Source organism: Saimiri boliviensis, chromosome 11, assembly GCF_048565385.1.
Source record: "Saimiri boliviensis isolate mSaiBol1 chromosome 11, mSaiBol1.pri, whole genome shotgun sequence".
In the NCBI taxonomy this organism is placed as follows: Eukaryota; Metazoa; Chordata; class Mammalia; order Primates; family Cebidae; genus Saimiri; species Saimiri boliviensis.
In genome coordinates, this window is record NC_133459.1 from 50462508 (window position 1) to 50483832 (window position 21325).

The 21325-nt window shown below is 43.2% G+C and overlaps 2 protein-coding genes across 2 annotated transcripts in view; both read right to left on the bottom strand.

Annotated features, from left to right (window-relative positions):
* The window catches only part of TXNDC12 (thioredoxin domain containing 12), a 39418-nt gene that overhangs the window by 12693 nt on the left and 5400 nt on the right, over positions 1-21325 (bottom strand). The window contains exon 2 of the mRNA XM_039473616.2: positions 10067-10127. Coding sequence (XP_039329550.1) covers positions 10067-10127 — 61 coding nt within the window. The remainder of the gene's footprint in view (positions 1-10066; positions 10128-21325) is intronic.
* On the bottom strand, positions 185-10060 carry KTI12 (KTI12 chromatin associated homolog). The gene has a single exon (XM_010349090.2). The coding sequence runs from the start codon at positions 1850-1852 to the stop codon at positions 788-790; it is 1065 nt and encodes a 354-aa protein (XP_010347392.1). The 5' UTR covers positions 1853-10060; the 3' UTR covers positions 185-787.

Sequence of the window (21325 nt, forward strand, 5' to 3'; positions counted from 1 at the left end):
AAATACAGAATGAAGCACAACAGTTAAGGATATTGTTATAATTACTCTAGATTAGATTAAAATTTATATTCTCAGCACTATCAAAATACTACTTAAAGGCAGACCAATGACACATGTACCTAAAATATTACATGGAATTACACAGGGAACATTGTTACATTAAGTGAAAGGGATTCCAGTAGACTCCCTATTTTAAAAGATTTTATTAGAGGAAATAATCTAGGAGATAACTGTCCTACTTCCACAAAAACAAAGCTTCCCAAGCACGGAAACCAATGGATTTATCTGTGAACTCAGTCCCAGAATAAAGACTAGCAAAAAGTCAGTACAGTACTCAAAAAATACTTTGGTGGCATGAAAAAAGGGCAGGTACAGATGTAGAACTGTGCCATCTTCGGTTTCTGTTCACAATTGTTTAAAACAATTCTCATCCATCCAGTCTGTTCTGCCGCACCTCAGATGAGGAAAGTCAATGGTCAATGCTCTGTAATATCCCAAGTAGGATCCAATCTAAGCAATTCGTATCCTCATGAGGTCTGTTCTCTGGAGGGATTTCCCAGGATGCGCCACGATAGTTCTCCATTCTCTTTAGTCTCAACTTATGCTGTAAACCCAAGGCCTGACACAGAGACAGGCAGGAAAGTTTGAGTGAATCAGTCACAACAGCTCTAGTACAGTATTGCATTTATATGTTCTGGAGACCTTCAGCTTATTCTCGCCAGAAAAATAATGTGCAGTGCAGATAAGAAGCCATGGCTTCCCCCTCCCCACCCCCCACCTCCTCTAGTTAGTGCAGGCTCTGGCTCAGATACTGAAGAAACATGTTGGCCAGTTGAGGCAAGTTCTCATTGTTGGGATGCATTTTAGTGTACGAAATAAACTGGCGACGAAGGCGACTCAATTCTGCCATGGTAAAGGGCCGGGTAAACTGCAAGTGCTCTGTGGTACCAGGAAGCGTGAGCAAGTCCCCGGGGACAGCGCTCTTCTGCGCTTCCATCAGTCCGGCCAATACTTGACTAGTGACCTGGTCCAACTGGTGCAGAAAGCTGCCGGAGGCGAGGGGCTGGGACTGCGTAGACTGATGGGGTGGTGGGGCCCGGTTCTCAAACAGGGCAGAGCGGATCTCCGCCAAGGGTAACGGCTCCTCTAAGCCCACCAAAGTGAATAAAGGCCGGTCCCAGCGATTCCGAGAATCGGGAGCCTCAAAGCGCAGAGTTAGGGCTTCCAGGAGTTCGGGAGGGTAAAAGGCACTGGACACATGCTTTGCAGATTTCTCTGATTCCGGAGTCACGAGAGCTGGTGACTCTGCAGCCCCGGTTTCTTCTAGCTCCTGTTCCTTAAGTAGGTCGGCCTGGGCACTTCCATTTACTACGTAGCCCGCAGTATGCAGTTCCCTGAGGACACTGCTGCCGGCCGCCAGGGGTCCCCCGTCCTTCTCAGCGCGTGGCCGCCAACTCACACTGACGTTCAGGCCCGGGTTGTCGTTCGCGCCCGCCACCTGAGGTCCAGCGCTCGGGCCGCCGGGACGTACGCAGTAGACCAGGCACAGCGGGGTGCGCGCTGCCCGCGCCAAGCAGTAGAGCTCGTAGCGGAAGCCTTTGATGTAGTTAAGCGAGTCCAGGATAACCACGTCGTGACGACTCAGGTGCCGCTCCACGGAGGCTCGCAGAGCTCCACGCAGTGCCTTCTCACGGGCAGAATCGCTGTACACGGTTGGGTCCTCTGCGCCCAGCACAGCCGCGTCGTCCACCACGTACACCCCGCGGCCCTCGGCCGCCAGGGCCGCGCGCAACTCTTCAGCACGCCGGCTCTTGCCGCTGTACGGCAGCCCGCAAACCACCACGAGCGGCATCCTCTCAGGGAGCGACCATATACCACCGCGCTGCGTCAACTTCCGGGTTGTCCGCGTCCCGACGTACGCCGGAAGTGCAAACTGCTCTTCCTATCCCTTGACTTTTACAGACCTTGTTTCTATGGAAACAGGAGTTCTATGCCAACTAGGAGAAAGCTCTTAGAAAGGAGATGCAGAAACTAGAATGGCATCAGTTATTTATGCCAAGTGTTATAGGCCTCAGGAGAATGTGATCTCCCTGCGGCCAAAGCCTGCCCGTCCATTTATTAATAAGGCCTCAGGGGCATTAAATATTATAAGCAATCAGCACTATATTTAGCATATAGAAGGCAATTCATAAATGCTCTTTCTCCTTCATTCCTCCTCTTACACCTACTGGCTCTCAGTAAATGTTTATTCAATTACCATTTCAATCATTCAACATCTTCATGGTTGGGAATTCAAAGATAAACATAAAACTGTTTCCCCACAAAAGATAAAGGGTCTGCAGGAGGCGGAGACTGCAGTGACCGGAGATCGCGCCACGGCACTCCAGCCTGGCTCCTGGTGACAGAACAAGACTCTGCCTCAAAAAAAAAAAAAAAAAAAAAAGATAAAAGGTCTGAATGGGAAGGATCAGGCACCTACAATCAGAGTAATAAATACTATAATGGATAGATGCAGGTGAGGTTATAAAAGAACAGAAGGGAAAAACAAACTACCCAGAGAAATCATTGAAGACTTAATGTAGGAATATTCATTTGACTTAGAACTTGAAAGACAAATGGGAATTTTTCTCCTTAGTAGGGTTGCCAGATAAATACAGAATGCCCAGTTAAATTTAAATTTCAGATCAACACCAACATTTTTAAGCTTAAGTGTGTCTCATATTGCATGGATATATTTAAAATTTATCTAAATTTCAAATTTAACTGGGCATCTTTAATTTTTTATTATTACTTACTTTTTTAGAGATGAAGTTTCAGTATGTTGCTCAGGCTGGTCTCAAACTCTTGGGCTCAAGTAATTGCACCACCTCTGCCTCCCAAAGTGCTAGGATTACAGGTATGAGCCAAGATGCCTGGCCTGCATCCTTTATTATTATTATTTTTGAGACAGAGTTTCACTCTGTTGCCCAGCCTGGAGTGCAGTGGCATGATCTCAACTCACTGCAACCTCTGCCTCCAGGTTCAAGTGATTCTTCTGTTTCAGCTAACAAGTGTCTGCCACCATACCCAGCTACTTTTTATACTTTTAGTAGAGAAGGAGTTTCCCCATGTTGGCCAGGCTGGTCTTGAACTCCTGACCTCAGGTGATTCACCAGCCTCAGCCTCCCAAAGTGCCAGGATTAAAGGCATGAGCCACAGTGCCTGGTCATCCTTTATTTTTATTTGCTCAATCTGGCAACTCTATTCTAGCAGAAGGTTTGACACCCAGGGCTATGGAACTGTTGGATCTCTTCTATAAACAGCAAGCACTATAGAATGGTAGGTGCAGAAATATGACTGTGCCTGTGTATGTGTGTATACTGCAGGTGCACATATACTGGGGTCTTTGCATCTCTCTGGTACTGTATAGTAAAAAAGATTCAAGTCTTGGCTGTGCCACTTACTAGCGTTATAATTATTGGCAAATTATATAACTTTTCTGTACTTCAATTTCCCCTTCTATAAAATAGCAACAGTTATTTCACAGGTGTACCAATTTAGTAGGTTGTTGTGAGGGTTAAATAAATGTAAACACAGCCTCAGCACGGTGGCTCATGCCTGTAATCCCAGCACTTTGGGAGACCAAGGAGGGTGGATCACCTGAGGTCAGGAGTTCGAGACCACTCCGGCCAACATGGTGAAACCCTGTCTCTACCAAAAATATATTTTAAAAAATTAGCCAGGTGTGGTGGCATGCGCCTGTAATCCTGGCTACTTAACAGGTTGAGGCAGGAGAATTGCTTGAACCCAGGAGGTGGAGATTGCAGTGGGTTGAGACCGTGCCACCATTGCACTCCAGCCTGGACAACAAGAGTGAAACTTCATCTCAAAAATACAAAAAAAAGGAAACACTGACCAGTGCTTAGCTTTCCCTCTCATGCCCTGCCTTTCCCTCCTCATACACTGAATTGTCTGTGCATAAACTAAACCTACTTGAGACTTTAGACTATTCAACTTGACTTTAGTAGGCAGTGTGGTATACAAGTTTAAAGAGCAGGCTCTGAAGCCAGAGTGCTTAGGTCTGCCACTTGCTAGCTGTGATCTTGGGCAAGTTATTTGGTAAACTTAGAAAAACTGTGCTTTACTTTTGTCTTCTCTAAAATTAAGATAACAATAACACCTACCTCAAAGTTGTGAGGATTAAATGAGTTGATTTGCATAATTTAATGCCTAATGCACAGTAGCACTTAGTACAGCTGACCCTTGAACAAACCCAGGATGAGGGGCACTGACCCCCCATGCAGTCAAAAATCTGCATATAACTTTTGACTCCCTAAAACTTAACTACTAATAGCCTACTGTTGACTGGAAGCCTTACTAATAATATATTCAGTTAACACATATTTTGAATGTCGTATGTATTATATATTATATTCTTACAATAAAGAAAACTAAAGAAAAGAAAACGTTATTAAGAAAATGTTTCCAGGAAGCGGGGCGGGGTGGGGGGAGGGAGAAGAAAAGAAAAAGAAAATCATAAAGAAGCAAAAATATATTTAGTATTCATTAAGTGGAAGTGGATAATCATAAAGGTCTTCATCCTTGTCTTCACGCTGGGTTGAGGAGGAGGAAGAAAAAGAGAGGTTGGTCTTGCTGTCTCAAGATGGTAGAGGCAGAGGAGGGTGGAAAGGGAGGCAGAACAGGCAGGCACACTTGTTCTAACTTTATGGAAATACATTATAATTTCTGACTTTTTTGCTTTTTCATTTCTCTATTTTTTAGAGGGAGACAGGGAGTGGGAGGGAGACTCGTTTCTCTAAAAATGTTTCCATATCATACCAATCCTTTTTCTTTGCTTTAGTTTCAGGATACGTATCTTAGAAGAGTCCATGTTGTAAAATAAGTCAAAAGCAGTCCTAAATAATTAGAACTTTCTGCCAGATCTGTTTCCTGGCACTGCTTCTTCTACATGTTTTTCCTCATCATCTGGCACTCATCTCCAGCAAGTTATCTGCTGTTCATTCCTCTGGTGTGGTGTCTATTAGCTCTTGAATTTATCCAAGATCATATCTTAAAACCCTTAATGCCTTACCCTTTTTTTTTTTTTTTTTTTGCCATATCCACAATCTCTTTCGTAATTTTTTTTTTCTTTTTTTTTTTTTGAGACGGAGTTTTGCTCTTGTTACCCAGGCTGGAGTGCAATGGCGCGATCTCAGCCCACTGCAACCTCCGCCTCCTGGGTTCAGGCAATTCTCCTGCCTCAGCCTCCTGAGTAGCTGGGATTACAAGCACGTGCCACCATGCCCAGCTAATTTTTTGTATTTTTAGTAGAGACGGGGTTTCACCATGTTGACCAGGATGGTCTCGATCTCTTGACCTTGTGATCCACCCGTCTCAGCCTCCCAAAGTGCTGGGATTACAGGCTTGAGCCACCGCGCCCGGCCTCTTTCGTAATTTTAATTGTCTGTCATAAACCCTGAGAAGTCTTGTGCACACCTTGACACAGTTTTATACCCCAGGAATTTATTGTTTCAGGCTTGATGGCCTTCACAGCTATTTCTACAACAATGGTATGTTCTCTCTACTGGTGTTTTCTTCCATATCTTTGACATTCTTTTTTCCATAGAGTACTGTGTGCAATGAGCCTTAAAGGTCCTTATCACTCCCTGACTTAGTAGCTGATTTAAATATTGTGTTTGGAGGCAAACAGACCACTTTTATGCCTTTGGTGTTGAACTCATGGAGCTTTGGGTGGCCAGAGTATTGTCCAATATCTAAAGAACTTTAGAAGGCAGTCTCTTACTGGCAAGTCTACTTACTGACTTTAGGAACAAAGCATCAATGGAACCAATCCAGAAAAAGGGTTCTTGTTGTCTAGGCCTTCTTATTGCACAACCTAAACACTGGCAGCTGGTGTTTATCTTTGCTCTTCAAGCCTGGGGTTAGCAGCTTTATAGACAAGGGCAGTTCTAATGACAAACCTGACTCAAACTCCTGGGCTTTGGTAATCGTCCCACCTCTGCCTCCCAAAGTGCTGGGGTTTTTGTTTTTTGCATAAAACAGTAGAGTTAGCCTATCTCTTCTTGCCTTCAATCTTGGTACTTGCTTCTCTTCCTATTTTTTTTTCTCTTTTCAAAAATTGGAATAGGGTCTTGTTTTGTTGCCCAGGCTACAGTTCAGTGGTGTGCAATCAGGGCTCACTGCAACCTCAATCTTCCATGCTCAAGCAGTCCTATCTCAGACTCCGGAGTAGCTGGAACAATAGGCCCGCACCACCACACCCAGCTAATTTTTGTATTTTTTGTAGAGGTTGGTCTTCCTTACTATTAATGTCCGTTTTGCCATTTTTTTTCCAGAACAGGGTACCTTAATCTACATTAAACACCTGTTCGGACAGACATCCTTTCTCTTCAGTGATTTTCTTAATAGTGTCCAAGAATTCATTTGCCGCCTCTTGGTCAGCACAAGCTGCTTCTCCTGTATCTTGAATTTTTTTGAGAGTCTCACTCTGTCACCCACACTGGAATACAGTGGCACGATCTTGGCTCACCGAAACCTCTGCCTTCCAGGCCCAAGTGATTCTCCTGCCTCAGCCCCCTGAGTAGATGAGATTACAAGCACAAGCCACTACTGCCTGGCTAATTTTTGTATTTTTTGTAGAGATGGAGTTTCACCATGTTGGCCAGGATAGTCATGAACTCTTGACCTCAAATGATCCACCTGCCTTGGACTCCCAAAGTGCTAGTATCATGGGTGTGAGTCACTGTGCCCAGCCTGTCTTAACATTTTCTAAGCCAAACCTCTTTCTTTTTTTTTTTTTTTGAGATGGAGTTTAGCTCTTGTTACCCAGGCTGGAGTGCAATGGCGCGATCTCGGCTCACCGCAACCGCCGCCTCCTGGGTTCAGGCAATTCTCCTGCCTCAGCCTCCTGAGTAGCTGGGATTACAGGCACACGCCACCATGCCCAGCTAATTTTTTGTATTTTTAGTAGAGACGGGGTTTCACCATGTTGACCAGGATGGTCTCGATCTCTCGACCTCATGATCCACCCGCCTCGGCCTCCCAAAGTGCTGGGATTACAGGCTTGAGCCACCGCGCCCGGCCAAGCCAAACCTCTTTCTAAAATCAGCAAACCATCATTTGTTGGCATTAAATACTCCAGCTTTAGATACTTCACCTTTTTGCTTTAAGTTGCCATATAATGACTTTGCTTTTTCTCAAATCATATTAGAGTCAACAGATATTCTTTTCTTATAGTATCCACATAAAAGCTACATATTATGCACACAAAAAGGCATTTGGCAAAACTGCAAGATTTTTGTGCCTGTTGACATAGCTACAGTGACACCTTCATGAATTTCCTTTTTTTTTTTTTTTTTACACAATTGATCCTAATGCTGGATTTATCTTTTTTAAAAAATTTTTTGTAGAGACAGGGTCTTATTCTGTTGCCCAAGCTGGTCTCGATCTCCTGGGCTCAAGCAATCCTCCTGCCTCAGACCTTCAAAATGGATTCATTTATTTTGAAATGGCAAGCATCTACCTCTGCAGACCTCAGTCTACAGTACATATCAAGCAATTCAATTTTTTCTTGTAAGGTCACGAGTTTTCTCTGCTTCTCAGAAACACTTTCAGCATCACCTATGGCACTTTCTATGGGTTTCATGGTGTTATTCTAGGTTTTTGATACTGCACTAAATACCATGAAAAATATCCAAGAACTGTGGAGATTCCTTTTTCTTTTTGATACCAAGTCTCGCTCTGTCACCCAGGCTGGAGTGCAGTGGCGTGATCTTAGCTCAGTGCAACCTCTGTCTCCCAGGTTCAAGCGATTCTCCTGCCTCAGCCTCCCAAGTAGCTGGGATTACAGGCATGTGCCCACCACACCCAGCTAATTTTTTTGTATTTTTAGTAGAGACGGGGTTTCCCTATGGTGGCCAGGCTGGTCTCGAACTCCTGACCTCAAGTGATCCTCCTCCCTTGGCCTCCTAAAGTGCTGGGATTACAGGTGTGAGTCACCACGCCTGGCCAAGAGACTATAGAGCCATACGTAATACGCTGGAGAGACGAACTGCCCACTAAAGATGATTAATGTTGCACAGCATTTTAAGCAGATACTCACAATACTTGCAGCTCACCTCCATAGCAACAGGAGGTGGCTACAAAATTATTACAGTCATATATTATATAGTACAGTTAATTTTTATGTAGTTATAATTTGTTTTGTTTTGTTTTACTTTTATTTATTTATTTTGACATGGAGTCTCACTCTGTTGTCCATGCTGGAGTGCAATGGCACGATCTTGGCTCACTGCAACCTCCGCCTCCTGGGTTCACGCAATTCTTCTGTCTCAGCCTCCCAAATACCTGGGATTACAGGTGCGAGCCACCATGCCCGGCTAATTTTTTGTATTTTTAGTAGAGATGGGATTTCACTGTGTTAGCCAGGTTGGTCTCAATTTCCTAACCTCGTGATCTGCCCACCTCAGCTTCCCAAAGTGCTAGGATTACAGGCAATGAGCCACCACACCTGGCCTGCAATTATGATTTAATATGGCATCTTTACATTTGTTTACATTTTTTCCTTCTCCAAATAGCACCATGTATGTTATATAGGTGTATGATGAAGTTTTTCATGTTCTTTTTTTTTTTTTTTTTTCTGAGACGGAGTTTCACTCTTGTTACCCAGGCTGGAGTGCAATGGCGCGATTTCGGCTCACTGCAACCTCCGCCTCCCGGTTCAGGCAATTCTCCTGCCTCAGCCTCCTGAGTAGCTGTGATTACAGGCACGTGCCACCATGCCCAGCTAATTTTTTTTATTTTTAGTAGAGACGGGGTTTCACCATGTTGACCAGGATGGTCTCGATCTCTCGACCTCGTGATCCACCCGCCTCGGCCTCCGAAAGTGCTGGGATTACAGGCTTGAGCCACCACGCCCGGCCTGTTCTTATTTTTTTACTTTTTATTTATTTTGAGACAGAGTCTCACTCTGTCACCCAGGCTGGAGTACAGTGGTGCAATCTCGGCTCAGTGCAACCTCCACCTCCCGAGTTCAAGCGATTCTCCTGCCTCAGCCCCTCAAGTAGCTGGTATTTTTTGTAGAGGAGGGGTTTCACCATGTTGCCCAGACTGGTCTCAAACTCCTGGGCTCAAGTGATCTGCCTGTCTTAGCCTACCAAAGTGCTGTGATTACAGGCATGAGCCCCTGCACCCAGCCTGTGTGCAGAAGTTTTGATAAATTCTAACTTTTTATAGTAGATTTCTGTATGTCTTATGGTAGTAAATGATAATATAGACTATTATCTACATAAATTTTATGCACTTGTAACATATCTTTTTCTTAAGTCTTTTGAGATTTCTAGGCTATGCCATTCATCTCCAAGTTTTCTCAAATTGCTTGAAATCTACAAAACATTTTCCAATACATTTATTATTGAAAAAAATCCACATATAAGTGGACCTGTGTAGTTCAAACCCATGTTGTTCAGCTAGGCATGGTGGTTCATACCTGTAATCCCAGCACTTTGGGAGGCTGAGGCAGGCGGATCACCTGAGGTCGGGAGCTCAAGACCAGGTAAAACCCCATCTCTACTAAAAACTGCAAAATTCAGCCAGGCATGATGGCGCGTGCCTGTAATCTCAGTTACTTGGGAGGCTGAGGCACAAGAATCGCTTGAATCTGGGAGGTGGAGGTTTCAATGAACCAAGATCATATCACTGCACTCCAGGTGACAGAGCAAGACTCTTGCCAAAAAACAAAAAACTATGTTGTTCAAGGCTCAACTGTAAATGTTCGCCAATATTATTGCAGTTGCTGTAATTAGGCAACCATTCAGTTGTTGCTCTATTCAGCTGGTATAGCCCTTCACCTGAAATTAATGTTACATTGATATCTGAGGCCAGGCACTGTGGCTGATGCCTGTAATCCCAGCATTTTAGAAAGCTAAGGTGGGTGGATCACCTGAGGTCAGGAGTTTGAGACCAGCCTGACCAATATGAAGAAACCCATCTCTAAAAACAAAAACAAAAAAGTTGGTATCTGAAAAGTGTTATACCACCATAAATGACCTAAAACCATGTCTTGTACCTGGCAGCTGCTTCTTTCTTCCCATCTTCCAGTGTCCTCCAATGAATATGATCTCCAAAACCTGGAAGGAAAGAACTTTATAAGCATTCACACAATGAACAAAGGGCACAAGACCCAAGAAGGAAGTGTGCATGTTCACAAGATACCCACTAAGAAGGTTTTCTTCTGTCAAGAGCTTGATGTTCAAGTCCCAGCTCCACCACCTTCTAGGTGTATGGGACCATATCTCAAGCCTCAGTTTTCATACCTGCAAAACGGAGATACCACTACCTAATTCACAGTTTCAAAGGAGTTTAAATTTAAAAATGACAATAAGTACTTTGTAAACTATCACAGAATATGCCAACAATACTATAAGAATGAATGAGAATTTCCCACAGAGTAAACATAAAGCAGGTCGTAACAAATCCTAACTAATTGAAGGTGATTCAGGAATACAGCTTTAGATTCAGAAGATTCCGCAACTCCACTTCCTATCAAGTGTATGAATTTTTGTGAGTGAAGTAAGCTCTCTGAGTCCCAATTTGTTTTTCCCCTTCATCTGTAAAAACAAGATAATAAGACCTACCTCCAAGTGTTAGTATAAGGAGTAAGTGAAGTATTTAAAGCTATTGTTATTATTATTCCAAAAATTCAGCCAGAGTAATCTTTGTATTTTATTTGTTTTGAGAGGGAGTCTCCCTCTGTCACTCAGGCTGGAATGCAGTGGCACGACCTCGGCTCACTGCAACCTCTGCCTCTGAGATTCAAGTGATTCTCTTGCCTCAGCCACCAGAGTAGCTGGGATTACAGGCACCTGCCACCATGCCCAGCTACTTTTTGTATTTTTAGTAGAGACAGGGTTTCACTATGTTGTTCAGGCTGGTTTGAACTCCTGAACTCAGGGGATCCGCCCACCTTGGCTTCCCAAAGTGCTGGGATTACAGATGTGAGCCACCATGCCTGGCCTCTATTTTATTTTTTTAAACTCCTGAGCATATTCTGTAGAACAGCACAGAATGGTCTTTCTAAATCATGTTACTCCTGGGGGAAAAAAAAAAAAAACTTTCAAAGGTTTTTCCAATGCTCTTCAACATAGGTCCAACTCTTGCAGCAGGGTTTACAAAGCCTTTCAGCATATGGCACCTGCCCACCTCTCCAGCCTCACTTTCCACACTTTTCCTAAAATCTTATATACACACACCCTATACTTCGACTTTTTTTTTTTTTTTTTTTTTTTTTTTGAGATAGAATCTCACTGTCACCCAGGCTGGAGTGTAGTGGTGTGATCTCAGCTCACTGCAACCTCCACCTCCCAGGTTCAAGTGATTCTCCTGTCTCAGCCTCCCAAGTAGTTGGGATTACAGATGCCTGCCACCATGCCTAGCTAATTTTTTTTTTTTTTACTTGTTTGTTTGAAGGTGACTGGCAGCAATGACTAAATAAGTCATACTGCTAATTAACCTCCAAAGTTTTGTTTAGCACATCAGAAATAATTTTTTTTTTTTTTTTTTGAGATGGAGTTTCACTCTTGTTGTCAGGGCTGGAGTGCAATGAGGCAATCTCAGCTCATGCAACTTCCACCTCCCAGGTTCAAGCAATTCTCCTGCCTCATCTTCCTGATTAGCTGGGATTACAGGCATGCACCACCATGCCCAGCTAATTTTGTATTTTTAATAAAGACAGCGTTTTTCCATATTGGTAAGTCTGGTCTCAAACTCCTGACCTCACATGATCCACCCGCCTCAGCCTCCCAAACTGCTGGGATTACAGGCGTAAGCCACCATGCCCAGCCTATAATTTTCGTATTTTTAGTAGAGACAGGGTTTTGCTATGTTGGCCAGGCTGGTCTTGAGCTCCTGAGCTCAGGTGATCCACCAGCCTCCTCAGCCTCCCAAAGTGCTGGGATTACAGGCATCAGCCAGCACATCCAGCCCTTTCACTTCTTTAAATGAGAGTAGAGCACTCTCTCCCCTCTAGGCTTTCATAATCACTGCCACCTGTGCAAATCCTCTGTCCCTCACATCCAAGGCTTCAGATATAAGCCTACAGGGCATTTCTTCTGGTATATCTTCCCTGACTCCAAAAGCACCCTGTTCTTGCTCCATCACAGCACTCCCCAGGCTGACTTGTAAATGTTTATGTGTCCATCTCTGGACCATATCTGTCTTATTCCTTTCTCTTTCCTTACCATTTAGCAGTACACATGGTTACAGTAAGTGCTCCATAAAATATTTGTTGAGCAAGTTAATCTTATTTAGATCATATCACATAAGAGAATTTTATATTCGAAAATTATTAGAGATCATAATGCTAGCTGCTATTTACTGACCACCTTATATGTGCCTGGCATACCACATGTGTTATCGCATTTAAATTTGGCCTTATTAATAACCCATTTTTACTTAATCTCTCTATGCTTCAGTTTTCTCATCTTTACAGAGGCATAATAGGCCATGCACGGTGGCTCATGCCTGTAATCCTAGCACTTTGGGAGGCCAAGGCGGGTGGATCACCTGAGGTCAGGCGTTCAAGACCAGCCTGGCCAACATGGCAAAACCCCATCTCTATTAAAACACAAAAATTAACTGGGCAGATCACCAGTCAAGAGATTGAGACCATTCTGGCCAATATGGCAAAACCCCATCTCTACTAAAAATACAAAAGTTAGCCAGGTGTGGTGGTGCACGTCTGTAATCCCAGCTACTCTGGAGGCTGAGGAAGAATTGCCTGAACCCAGGAGGTGAAGGTTGCAGTGAGCTGAGATGGAGCCAAAGCACTCCAGCCTGTGCAATGGGAGCAAGACTCCATCTAAAAAAGAAAAAAAAAAAAAGAGGCGCGCCGGGCGCAGTGGCTCAAGCCTGTAATCCCAGCACTTTGGGAGGCCGAGGCGGGTGGATCACGAGGTCAAGAGATCGAGACCATCCTGGTCAACATGGTGAAACCCCGTCTCTACTAAAGGTGCAAAAAATTAGCTGGGCATGGTGGCACGTGCCTGTAATCCCAGCTACTCCGGAGGCTGAGGCAGGAGAATTGCCTGAACCCAGGAGGCGGAGGTTGCGGTGAGCCGAGATCGCGCCATTGCACTCCAGCCTGGGTAACAAGAGCGAAACTCCGTCTCAAAAAAAAAAAAAAAAAAGAGGCATAATAATTATATCTCATAAAGTTGTTACTGAATATTAAATAAGAAATATATGCAAAAAATTTAGCATAGTGCTTAGCATACTGTAAATGATCAATAAGTAGTAGATTTTGTCATTCTATACGACTGAGAATTCTGAGGCTCAAGAAGTTACATCATCTGTATTGATCACATAACTGCTAAATGGCCAATTTGAGATTTAAATTGCAATCATGTGCCATTTTGGTTACTACATCCATCTTTCATATTTTTCTTTCTCAGAAATAAATTCAAATCTAATTTTCATCAGTGCTACCACAGGGAAAGAAAAGGTCATCCAGATTAGCACATGCAGGCAGTACTGAAACTAACCATCGTCACTTTTCATTCCCAATAGCATGGGATGCTGTCACTTACGTAAGGCTCAAAGTTTGATTCTGAAGAGTGAATGATTGAGAATGAAATTGAGAGGATGCCCAAGAGAACTGGAAGGTATCTAACATGATCACGATCATTCTATTGGTCAATACCTAAGCTCAGGCAACTGAATCCTGCTTTGGCAAGATGCCCAACTAGACAGTCTGAAGGGATATACAACTACAAAACGATGAAATCCTAGATAAAATGGACTCTCAGAATGTGCTCACTGACTCATAGTAATGACAGAAATCATCCATAAACTAAAAGCAAGCTAAAACCAATAAGCAAGAAGCAAGTGAGGCTGCCCTGAAAGCAAGCGTCCATTATGATGTGGCAAAATGGAGATGAATCTGAAACTCCCACATTAACACAACCCTCAAAAGAGACTAAAATGATTCCATGTCAGTGGTACCCCCTGGTTTTCAGATTAATCAAATGCCAAAATTTTCTGGAGGAAAGCATTCTCCACTTTAGGCCTCCAGGATAGCCAATGACGAAGAACAACCATTACGAGCTCACAGTCATGGATCACCAAAAATCTAAGAAAAGAAGTCACCACAAGTAAGAACAGAAGCAACAAACAGATTTTGATCCCTGAGGACTTCAGGTATTAGAACTGTCAGCCACAGAATACAGAAGTAACTATGCATGAAATGTTTAAAGAAATAACACATGGAATCACAAAAACAGGCATGCAACATGCAAAATAAAAAGTCAAATCTGGCCAGGTGTGGTGGCTCGTGCTTGTAATCCTACCACTTTGGGAGGCCAAGGTGGATGGATTACCTGAGCTGAGGAGTTCAAGACCATCCTGGGCAACATGGCAAAACCCTGTCTCTACTACAATATAAAAAATTAGCCAGGTGTGGTGGTGCAAGCCTGTAGTCCCAGCTACTTGGGAGGCTGGAGTAGGAAAAATCTCTTGAACCCGGGAGGTAGAGTTTACAGTGAGCTGAGATCACACGACCACACTCCAGCTTGGGTGACAGAGTAAGACTCTGTCTTAAAAAAAAAAAAAAAAAAAAAAAATTCTGTAGACCTAAAAAAAAGTAAAATCTGTGAAGGCATCAAATAGAACTTCTAGAAATTAAAAATACAATTGTTGAAATTCAAAGTGAATGAATATGCAGTGACAAAAGGAAATGAGTGATCAAGCCATGAAAAGACGTGGAAGAACCTTAAATACATACTTAAGTGGAAAAGCAGTTTCAAAAGGCTATATACTACATAATTCCAATGACATGACATTGGAAAAGGCAAAATTATGGAGATAGTAAACAGATCAGTGGTTAACAGGGATTCTGGGGGAGAGAGATGAATACATGGAGCCCAGGATATTTTTACAACAGTGAAACTATTCTATATGAGACCATAATGGTGGAGTCAAATTGTTATGGCCTGAATTGCATCCCCTACCGCACTCCAAAGTTCATATGTTAAAGTCCTAACCCCTAGTACTTCACACTATATTTGAAGAAAGGGTCTTTAAAGAGGTAACTGAGGTAAAATGAGGTCACTGGGGTGGACCCTAATCCTTCTGAGAACAGGAGATTAGGACATAGACAAATTTAAAGGGAAGATCATGTGAAGACATAGAACACAGCCATCTACAAGAAGAAACCAACCCTGCCAAGGCCTTCATCTTGGACGTCTAGCCTCCAGAATCATGAGAAAATAAACTTCTGTTGTTTAAGCCAGTTAGTCTGTATATTTGTTATGGCAGTCCTAGCAAATGCATACATATGTTATAATATGTTTGTCAAAACATATAAAATGTACAACTCCAAGAATGAACCCTAATGTAAACTAAGAACTTTAGTTAATAATAATGTATCAGGCCAGGCGCGGTGGCTCATGCCTATAATCCCAGCACTTTGGGAGGCCGAGGTGGGTAGATCACGAGGTCAAGAGAACGAGACCAAATTGATCAACATGGTGAAACCCTGTCTCTACTAAAAACACAAAAATTAGCTGGGCATAGTGGCATACGCCTGTAGTCCCAGCTACTCGAGAGGCTGAGGCGGGAGAATGCTTTAACCCAGGAGGCGGAGGTTGTGGTGAGCCAAGATAGTGCCATTGCACTCCAGCCTGGGTAACAAGAGTGAAACTCCATTTCAAAATAATAATAATAATAAATAACAATGTATCAATATTGGTTCATCAATTGCAACAAATGTACCACATTAATGCAAGATGTTACTACGAGAGGTTGGGGGAGGGAAGGAGAGAGGGAAGGGAACATAGGAGAACCCTGTATTTTCTGCTCAATTTTTCTGCAGACCTAAAGCTGCTCAAAAAATAAAGTATCAGTTTTTTAAAATATGGTGGATAGGTTAAAACAGCAAATTAGAGGTGGTGGAAGTATAGATCAGAAAAAGTTATCCAGGATGCAACACAAAGAGACAAGGAGATGAAATTTATGGGGAAGGAGAGACCAAGAGATATAGCATAGATTGTGAAAGTCTAATACACATAAAACTGGAGTCTCAGAATGAAAGAATAAAGGAAAAAGACATATATGAAGGCAGGGCACGATGGCTCATACCTGTAATCCCAGCACTTTGAGAGGCTGAGGCAGATGGATCACTTGAGGCCAGGAGTTCGAGACCAGCCTGGCCAACATGGTGGAAACTCTTCTCTACTAAAAACACAAAAATTAGCCAGGCACGGTGCTGCATGCCTATAGTCCCAGCTATTTGGGAGGCTGAAGCACAGCAATCACTTGAGCGTGGGAGGTGGAGGTTGCAGTAAGCTGAGAGTGTGCCATTGCATTCCAGTCTAGGCAACAAGGGAAACTGTTTTTTGTTTGTTTATTTGTTTTTTAAGGCACATTTGAAGAGATAATGGCTGACCATTTTGAAGAACAAGATAAAACATTAATATGACCAGGCACAGTGGCTGATACCTAAAATCCTAGAGTTTTTGGAAGCCGAGGCAGAATGATCACTTGAGTCCAGGAGGTGGAAACCAGCCTGGGCAACACAGAGAAATTTTGTTTCTACAAAAAATTAAAAGCCAGGCGCATGCTAACTACTTGGGAGGCTGAGGTGGGAGAATGGTTTAAGCCCAGGAGTTTGAGATTGCAGTGAGCAATGATTGTGCCACTGCACTCCTTGGAGGGGCAGAGAGATCCTGTCTCAAAAATAAACAAAATACAACCATGAATCTGCAGATTTCTTCATAATATGTATTAACTGGGATAAATTATAAAAACAAACACTTATATGGTGAAACTGCAGAGCAGCAAAAACACTGGGAAGATCTTAAAAGCATTCAAAGAGAAGTGACTTTTTTTTTAATTAATTAATTTTTTTTTTTTTTTTTTTTTTTTTTGAGACAAAGTCTGGCCCTGTCACCCAGGCTGGAGTGTGGTAGCATGATCTCGGCTCATACCAACCTCTAACTCCTGGGTTCAAGCGATTTTCCTGCCTCAGCCTCCCGAGTAGCTGGGATTACAGGTACCAGCCACCATGCCCAGCCAATTTTTGTATTTCAGTAGAGACAACGTTTTGCCATGTTGGACAGGCTGGTCTCGGAACTCCTGACTTCAGGTGATCCACCTGCCTCAATCTCCCAAAGTGCTGGGATTACAGGTGTGAGCTACGGCACCTGGCTGAGAAATGACATATTTCCTACAAAAGATCAATGACTAGACTGACAAGAACAACAGAACTCAGAAGATAGCAGAATATCATCTTTGAAATACTGAAAGAAAATAACTCTAAACCTACAATTTTGTACCTAGCAAAACTATCTTTCAAAAATAAGAGCAAAATAGACATTTTTAGATAAGCTGAAAGCTGTTTCCATCCTTCCTTCACAGCCCTCAGAAAAAACAATACTGTTGACACCTTGATTTTAGACTCCTAGTCTCCAGAACTGTGAGACAATAAATTTCTGTTGTTTAAGACACAGTTGGGGGCCCAGGCACAATGGCACACACCTGTAATCCCAGCACTTTGGGAGGCTGAGGCAGGTGGATCACCTGAGGTTTGGAGTTTGAGATCAGCCTGACCAATATGGTGAAACACTGTCTCTTGAAAAAAAAAAAAAAGACACAGTTTGGGCTGGGCATGGTGGCTCATGCCTGCAATGCCAGCACTCTGGGAGGCTGAAGTGAGAGGATCACTTGAGCCCAGGAGTTTGAGACCAGCCTGGGCAACATAATGAGAACCCCATTGCTATAAAAAATAGAAAAATTAACCAGGTATGGTGGTACATGCCTGTAGTCCCAGCTACTTGGGAAGCAGAGGCAGGAAGCTTGATTGAGCCTGAGAGGTCAAGGCTGTAGAGAGCTATGATCACCCCACGGCACTCCAGTCAGGGTGACAGAGCAAGAAGAAAGAAAGAGAGGAAGGAAGGAAAGAAGGAAGAGACGGAGGGAGGGAGGGAAGAAGGGAGGAAGGAGAGAGAAAGAGAGAGGAAGGAAGGAAGGAAAAGAAAGGCAGGAGGGGCCGGGCGCGGTGGCTCAAGCCTGTAATCCCAGCACTTTGGGAGGCTGAGGCGGGTGGATCACGAGGTCCAGAGATCGAGACCATCCTGGTCAACATGGTAAAACCCCGTCTCTACTAAAAATACTAAAAATTAGCTGGGCATGGTGGCGTGTGCCTGTAATCCCAGCCACTCAGGAGGCTGAGGCAGGAGAATTCCCTGAACCCAGGAGGCGGAGGTTGCGGTGAGCCGAGATCGTGCCATTGCACTCCAGCCTGGGTAACAAGAGCGAAACTCCGTCTCAAAAAAAAAAAAAAAAAAAAAAAAAAGAAAGGCAGGAGGGAGGGAAAGAAAGCGGGAGAGAAAGAAGAGGAGGGGATGGGAGGGGAGAGAAGAAAGAAGACAGTTTGTGGTACTTTGTTACTGTAGCCTTAGCAAACTAATACAGGGGAGCAAGACAAAAGCAAGGAGACTAATAAAGAGATGAGAGTGGATTGGACCAGCTGTGGTGGTGGACAGAATAAGATACCAATGAGTTCCGTATTTATCTCAAAGGTAAAGTTAGCAGGATTTTGCTGTGGATATGGGGTATGAGAGCAAAAAGAGAAGTCAAGAATCACTCTAAGGCTGGGCGCGGTGGCTCAAGCCTGTAATCCCAGCACTTTGGGAGGCCGAGGTGGGTGGATCACGAGGTCAAGAGATCGAGACCATCCTGGTCAACATGGTGAAACCCCGTCTCTACTAATGGTGCAAAAAATTAGCTGAGCATGGTGGTGCATGCCTGTAATCCCAGCTACTCCGGAGGCTGAGGCAGGAGAATTGCCTGAACCCAGGAGGCGGAGGTTGCAGTGAGCCAAGATCGTGCCATTGCACTCCAGCCTGGGTAACAAGAGCGAAACTCCGTCTCAAAAAAAAAAAAAAAAAAAAAAAAAAAAGAATCACTCTAAGGTTTTTGGCCTGGGCATGTAGAAGGATGAAGCTGCCATTTACAGTGAGGATGAAAGCATGATTACAGCATGACCAAGACAGTCCAAGGAGAAAAATTAGATCGAGTACATACAACTCTTTCAAAAAAATTTTGACTGAGTGTGGTGGCTCACACCTGTAATCCCAGCACTTTGGGAGCCCAAGGGTCAGGAGTTCAAGACCAGCCTAGTCTAACCTAACATGGTAAAACCCCATCTCTACTAAAAATACAAAAATTAGCTGGATATGGTGGCATGAACCAGGAATTCCAGCTACTCAGGAGGCTGAGGCATGAGAATTGCTTGATCTTGGGAGGTGAACGTTGCAGTAAGCCAAGATCATGCCACTGCACTACAACCTGGGTGACAGAGTGAGACTGTTTAAAAAAAAAAAAAAAGAATTTTGCTATACCAGGGACAATTGAAAGCTGACAGAAATAATACAATAAAGATAGGAAAAAGGGGTAATACAACATGAGAAGGGAGAGTCACTGGTAAAATGTCAGTGAGTTGGTGAGAAGAGACGAGGTTTAGCATGCAAGCAGAGGAATTAGCCTTTGCTAGGAATAACAATGGTTTATCAAGTAACAGGGAAGGCAGCATATATGGACACTAGTGGGTAAATGCAGTAGCGAGAATTTTTGAAAGGCCTCCCCAATTCCTTCTGTCTTCTGTTCAAGAGGGACCATAGTGACTAACTGAGAGTAAGGACTATGGAAGAAGTATTGGAGATTTGAAAAGACAGGAATAAGTATAAAATAGTCCCCTAGGAGAGAACCAGAGAGAACCAAAAGGATAGTTAAAGGACATATTTCAGGCAGGAAATGATACCAGAAGGCCTAGATACAAATAAACCAGCAAACATGTAAATAAATCTGTAAATATTGTCTGTATAGCAATTTGTAATGCCCAACTGGTAGAGTTAAAAAAAAGTGAGAGAGAACTAAACCAGGCACAATGTGCATCTGTAGTCCCAGCTACTCTCAGGTTAGGCAGGAGGATCGCTTAAACCCAGGAGTCTGAGGTCAATCTGGGAAACAGGATGAGAATCTATCTCTAAAAAATAAATAAGTTTAGAAAAAAAATTTAAATTAGAACTAAATATGTGACAACTCCTTATAAGTAAAGAGGGGATGACTGAAGTTAAATATTTTAAAGTCCCTCTTACAATTGGGGGTATAATAGTGTTAGATTTTATTAAGCATGCAAGTAAAATCTCAAGCATTAACACTAAAAGAAAATGAGAATGCCAATTTCCAAACTAATAAAGGAGATAAAATAAGAACAAGCAAATAAATATTCAATCCCCAGGCCGGGCGCGGTGATTCACGCCTGTAATCCCAGCACTTTGGGAGGCCGAGGCGGGTGGATCATGAGGTCGAGAGATCGAGACCATCCTGGTCAACAAGGTGAAACCCCGTCTCTACTAAAAATACAAAAATTAGCTGGGCATGATGGCACACGCCTGTAGTCCCAGCTGAGGCAGGAGAATTGCTTGAACCCAGGAGGCGGAGGTTGCAGTGAGCCGAGATCGCGCCATTGCACTCCAGCCTGGGTAACAAGAGTGAAACTCCATCTCGGAAAAAAAAAAAAAAAAAAAATTCAATCCCCAAAGAAATAGCAAAAAGATAAGAAGAGAAAAAAGCTCAGAAAAAAAAAAAAAAAAAGCAGTAGAGACAGAAACTGGATAAGAGAAACAAGAACAGCTCTGTCATTAATCACAACAAACTTAAGTAGACTAAACTCACCAATTAAAGTGAAAAGACAAAAATTGTCAGACTTGGTTTAAGAAAAAAAAATACCTCTGTGATTCTTATAAAAGCATATCTAACCAGTTGTGGTGGCTCACACCTATAATCTCAGCACTTTGGAAGGCCAAGGCAGGAGGATCACTTGAGGCCAGAAGTTTGAGGCAAGCCTGGGTAACATAGCGAAATCTCATCTCTACAAAAAAGCTTAGAAATTAGCTGGTTGCAGTGGCATGTACCTATAGTCTCAGCTACTCAGAAAGCTGATGTCAGAGGACTGCTTGAAGCCAAGAGTTCGAGAATGCGGTGAGCTATAATGGTACCACTACACTCCAGTTTTGGCAACAGAAAGTGACACCTGTTTCCTTTCTTTACCAAAAAAAAAAAAAAAAAAAAATGCACCTAAAACAGAAGGACTTGTAGAAGTCCAATGCCAAACAAAAGAAAGTTAAGGAAGATAGATTAATATTAGGTTAAATAAAATTTCTCAGCAGGGCACAGTGGTTCATGCCTGTAATCCCAGTACTTTGGGAGGCCACGGCAGGCAGATCACTTGAGCTGAGAAGTTCAAGACCAGCCTGGCCAACATGGTGAA